The sequence below is a fragment of the Carassius carassius genome, chromosome 31 (genome assembly GCF_963082965.1).
Source record: "Carassius carassius chromosome 31, fCarCar2.1, whole genome shotgun sequence".
In the NCBI taxonomy this organism is placed as follows: domain Eukaryota; kingdom Metazoa; phylum Chordata; class Actinopteri; order Cypriniformes; family Cyprinidae; genus Carassius; species Carassius carassius.
The window spans coordinates 3,117,533-3,122,818 of record NC_081785.1 but is presented as its reverse complement, the minus strand read 5'-3'; the positions used below and the strand labels follow the sequence as shown (position 1 = coordinate 3,122,818).

General features: G+C 34.4%; 1 protein-coding gene across 1 annotated transcript; it reads left to right on the top strand.

The window, feature by feature from the left end:
• Positions 1-267: 267 nt before the first annotated feature.
• LOC132111335 (prolyl hydroxylase EGLN3-like) lies at positions 268-5,286 on the top strand. Its single transcript, XM_059518547.1, has 5 exons — positions 268-850; positions 4,395-4,514; positions 4,604-4,740; positions 4,823-4,896; positions 4,976-5,286. Exons 1-5 carry the CDS (start codon positions 494-496, stop codon positions 5,002-5,004), a joined length of 717 nt encoding a protein of 238 aa, XP_059374530.1. The 5' UTR covers positions 268-493; the 3' UTR covers positions 5,005-5,286.

Genomic DNA, 5,286 nt, shown 5'->3' with positions numbered 1-5,286 from the left:
TGCGATTTCAGAGGACAGCTGCCATTTGTCTGTAAGGTTCCAATCTAAAAAAAATATATTTTTCAAACAAGTTACTTTAAAGTAGGTGTCTCCACTCTTCAGTAAGTCAAAAATATCCTGATATCTGAACGCGGATGAATGGAGGACTCGGCTTTCTGAGCCGTCAAGCGACCCCTATAGGAAGACTACTGTTGGCTTACATGAATCCTGCATCTTCCAGCTCTTAGTTGTTGAACTTACGCGCACTGAATGGGGTTTTCACATGAATATCCGCCCACTGAAGCGCGACACACATTCTGCACGTTCCACATGCGCCGCAGGTGCTCTGCGCTCCGGTCCTCTCGCGCTCATGGAGCCTCACACAGAGAGACTATAAAGCCCACCTACAGTCCCGTCTGCTGCCTGCCTGGGACATTCTTTACCCGTCTCTTGAGGGATATTAGGCTGCTTTGAAAAACTGTCGTTAGTTTGAATTCAACGAGCTCAGGACAAAATGCCATTTCTTCAGCACGCGCTGGACTCGCAGTTGGAGAGTTTGGCTTTAGAGCAAGTGGCCCCGGCTCTGTTGGACCAAGGCTTCTTTTACGTGGATCATTTTCTGGGGGACATCGCGGGCCATATGGTTCTGGGTCAGGTCAAACGCATGCATTCCTGTGGGCTTCTCAACGACGGCCAGCTGGCCAGAAGAAGCAATGGAGTTTGCAGAAGAAGCATCAGAGGAGATAAAATAACATGGGTTAACGGGACCGAGAGCGGCACGGAGGCTGTCAACTTCTTATTAACACTCATAGACAAACTTATTTCTCTGTGTATGGGTCGACTAGGCAAAAGTATTCGCGCGAGGTCAAAGGTAAGCTTTATTCTGTGAATAAAATCGAATGAATTACGTAGGCTATTTAATTGATGAAACATTTTATAGTAACTTAAATAATAACACTAACAACTTGATACAATTCTCATCAGATCACAAATGTATTTTCAGTTAGAAGTGTTATGAAACTTTGATTCATATTGTCGTATTTGTTTATTTGTGGCATGTATTTTTTTTTAATTAAGATTTTATATGTGTATGAATACTCACTGGTAAGCCTTTCTAATAGCTTTCCTTAAAAGTAAATTAGTGATTAATGAATGTACATTTCACAAGTTAATAGTTTAAAAAAGTAATAAAGTTTTAGTTTTGTATATTCATAAACAAATAGCCTTTTGCTTATGAAAATATACCAAGCATTAAAAGAGTTATTTATTAAATGTATAATATTATTACAGTTACATACTACTCTATATAAAAGAACAGCATTTAGTCAAAATATACATCTTTTCCAACAATATAAATCTGTGCTATCACTTCTTAACAATATAATACATCCTTGCTGAGTAAAAGTTTTAATTTCTTACAAACATGTGAAACATGTGACACTGAAGACTGAAGTAATGATGCTGAAAATTCAGCTTTGCATCACAGGCATAAATTAGATTTTAATTTATATTAAAATAGAAAAAGTTTATTTCACATAATATTATTATGATGTAAAATAACCTTTTTCTATTTTCTATGTGTGTGTGTGTATATGTATGTATGTATATATATATATATATATATATATAAAACAACATATAACAACAAATATACAATATATAAGCTTATATATGAATGTTACAGTTTAAAGGTTTAATTGGGGTCAGTAAAGTTTTTTTTAATACAATTTAAATTAACTGTTCTCTGATCTCTTTTAATATATTTTAACATATGATTTATTTCTGCCATTTAAAGCTGAATTTTCAGTAGCTATTACTGCGTCTTCAGTGTCAAATGATCCTTCAGAAATCATCTTAATATGCTAATTTGTTGCTTAAGAAACATTATGATCAATGTTAAAAAGTGTATACTGCTTAATTTTTTTGGGGGGGGGGGGCATAATATTTTTTTTCAAGATTCTTTAATAGTTTAAAAGAACAGCACTTAATTGAAATCTTTTGTAAAATTATAAATATCTTGTGTTGTCACAACTTAAGAAGATGGCAAATGTCACGACTTTCACGTTCAATCAATTTAAAGCATCCTTGCTAAATAAAATTATAAAATTCTTAAAAATCTTACTGACCCGAAAGTTTTGAAACAGTAGTGTATACACAAGTATACACGATGACAATTACATTACAACTTGATTATTTCTGTGTTTTTAATGATTTCAGAGTATTTTGTTTGTTTATCTGGTTCTCACTCCATTAAGCATTAGTTTCTGTCTTTGTTTGGCTCTTTGTTTAGAGCAGTTACAGTAGAGTGATTTGGCACACAGTATTTACTGTGCCTGCTGATGAATGGCAGAGATAGGCTTTCAGTTTCTGCTGTTGTGAACAGTACGTGACTCTTCTCACTACACTGCTGTACTCTGGGTTAGTGAAGCAACAGGATGTTCAAGAGCCACTTTTACCAAAGCCAGCTGTGGACACACACACACACACACATACACACAAAAAGTCATGAAACTGGCTATTTTCGATTTTCAGTTATTTTGTAGTCTGCTGAATTTAAGTAAAACAGGCGATTTATCATAAAGAGACAATAGCACAAGAAGTGCACAGTAATACAAAGTTTCAAACATTGTCCAGAATCTAGGAATTTAGTTGCTCTAAAACAGTTTTTTTTTCTGTCATCTCTTCCAAAACCTTACTGAAGTCATAATCCCTAATAACAAAATGACAGCCTTGATAGTAAAAAAAAAAAAAATTATTAATTAATTGTTTCAGTGCATTTCTTCTTCGTTAGTAAGCAGATCAAGAGTATTATCATTTCATAAATCAGTGTTTTGAAATGGTTAAGTGTGATGAATCAGAGCTCTGGATTGTGTACGCTAGTTGGCTGTCACAGCTGAAATCTGTGTGGTGCTGCAGACTCACGCTCAACACGTAGCACTGTCATTAAACCCTCAGCACACAGGCTGCTGGCCAAGCTTACTCTCTTCAGCCACGCACACACTTCCTCCTGCTCTCTGTGCAGCTGCATGTTTACATTGCGCTATGACGGCAAACTTGCGTATGTACTCTTGTTGTGGGATCGTGATCATGATAAAGACTTGTCTGCAGAAATGTAAACATGGGCACCAGTGACTCTTACCCCCAGTGTGTGTATACATGTGAGGGTTGGGAGGGCTTAACCGGGATCTGCTGAGAGGAGACATACTTTGTTTTGAACATTATAATAGTATTTTGTAATAGTCAATCTGAAATTTTGTACTAATAAACATAGCAATATAGAGCCAATGCTTTACTTTAAAGGTGACATATACTATAACCAGGTTGCCACTGCATCTACCAACTCAGGAAACGTGAAAAAGATTAACCCAGTAACTTTGTTTTGGTAAGCCTTTTTCTGCAAGCGTCTGAAAAAACAATCATGTCAGATTTCACTCCCATAATCACCTTTAAAGGAATAGTTCACTCAAAAATGAAAATTACTCACCCTCAGGCCTTTCAAGATGTATATGAGTTTTTCTTTATATGATTTTTAGAAATGCATTACGTCACTTGCTCACTAATGGATGCTCTGCAGTGAAGAAAGAAATCCATCATTAAGGTGTTAAACTTTAAACCATCGCTTCTGGCCAATACGAATCCACAATCCATATGCTTGTTCCATGCAAGTGAACTATTGCTTTTTTAAATAATAAACATATATTAATGCATCCGCTTTTGATAATTTATCATGTAAGTTAATTTTTCAAATACTCTTGCTAGTCAAACAAATATGCACCATGTACGGATGTGACAAGAATATGTATTAGTTTATTTATTTATTTATTTTTAACTAAGCTGTTTAATTGTGGTTTAGACTTTTATAATAACTAAATCCCCAAATATTTAGTCGGTTTTCTAATTGTAGGTTTGTTTGGTATAATATGTTAGCGTGATATATATTGTTTACTGAAACAAAACTTTGTTTCAGTTTTAAAGTAAATTTGTCAAACATTTGAAATCCAGAGAATTTTTTTCAGTCGTGTGTAAAATGTCTTGGCACTAAAACAAATAGATCAGTTTAGAAATATATTAATTTTATGACAGAAAAGATGCAAATGTGAGCAGAATGTCTATATAGACAATTATTAGATTTGTCATAACATTTACAAATGACTCTTTTAAGCACCATTTGTTGTTGCATAGTCTGGTAGAATAATTTTTTTTTACTTTTGTAAAATTTAAAAACTTCCTTATTGTTACTTGTGTTTAAGAAGAGAAATGCCTTAATAAATGTATCATCAACAATTTGTAATATGACAAATACATATTTTAAAATGACAACCGTTCATTATGTTTACCTGGAAATAGTCTTTTCTGGGAAAACATGCAAAGTAAGATATCTCTCAAGCTTAGTTTCATGTTTCTTCTTTTTTCAGGCGATGGTGGCGTGTTATCCAGGAAATGGAGCAGGATATGTGAAACATGTAGATAACCCTAATGCAGACGGCCGCTGCGTCACCTGTATTTACTATCTGAATAAAAACTGGAATGCAAAGGTAGGCATTTCAATAGTTTATTTAAAATCTCATTTCCAAAAGATTTTTTGTACAGTGTTAATTAATCAAATGTCACTATATGATTTTAGGAGCATGGCGGATTACTAAGGATCTTTCCTGAAGGAAAACCTTACGTAGCCGACATCGAGCCTTTATTTGATCGACTTTTGATTTTCTGGTCAGATCGTAGAAACCCTCATGAAGTTCAGCCGTCGTATGCTACAAGGTTAGTATTGGAGTTCATGTTACAGAGGTATATGTCTATATGATCTCATGGCATCTTTGCTAAAGTGTGTTTTGTGTCACAGGTATGCAATCACTGTGTGGTACTTTGATTCAGAGGAAAGAGCTGAAGCAAAACGAAAATTCAGAGATCTGACAGGTTGGTTCAATCAAAATCATCAATATCAGTGTTTGAGTCTAATTCTAAATATCTAATTGTTTAAACTTTTATATTTCAGCCAACTCACAGGAAGGTTCATCATCTTAACAGAAATACACTGGCCGGTCTCCTCCGACAGGGTTTCTTTGTCTACTTTGCTTTTTTTCCCCTCTGTTTTTACATTGCTTGTTGCACTAATGGTACCCCCCTCCCCACACTTTGTATTTGTGATTTACTATGTTTGAATACGTTTCTTAAAATAAGTGAAGAGTCGTTTGAGTAACCTGCTGCTAATGTAAAGACAATTTTGTAAAAAATGTTGAGAATCTTAATACTGATAACGGATTATTAGATGTTTATTATAATAAAATTGTTCTTAAAAAAAAAAAA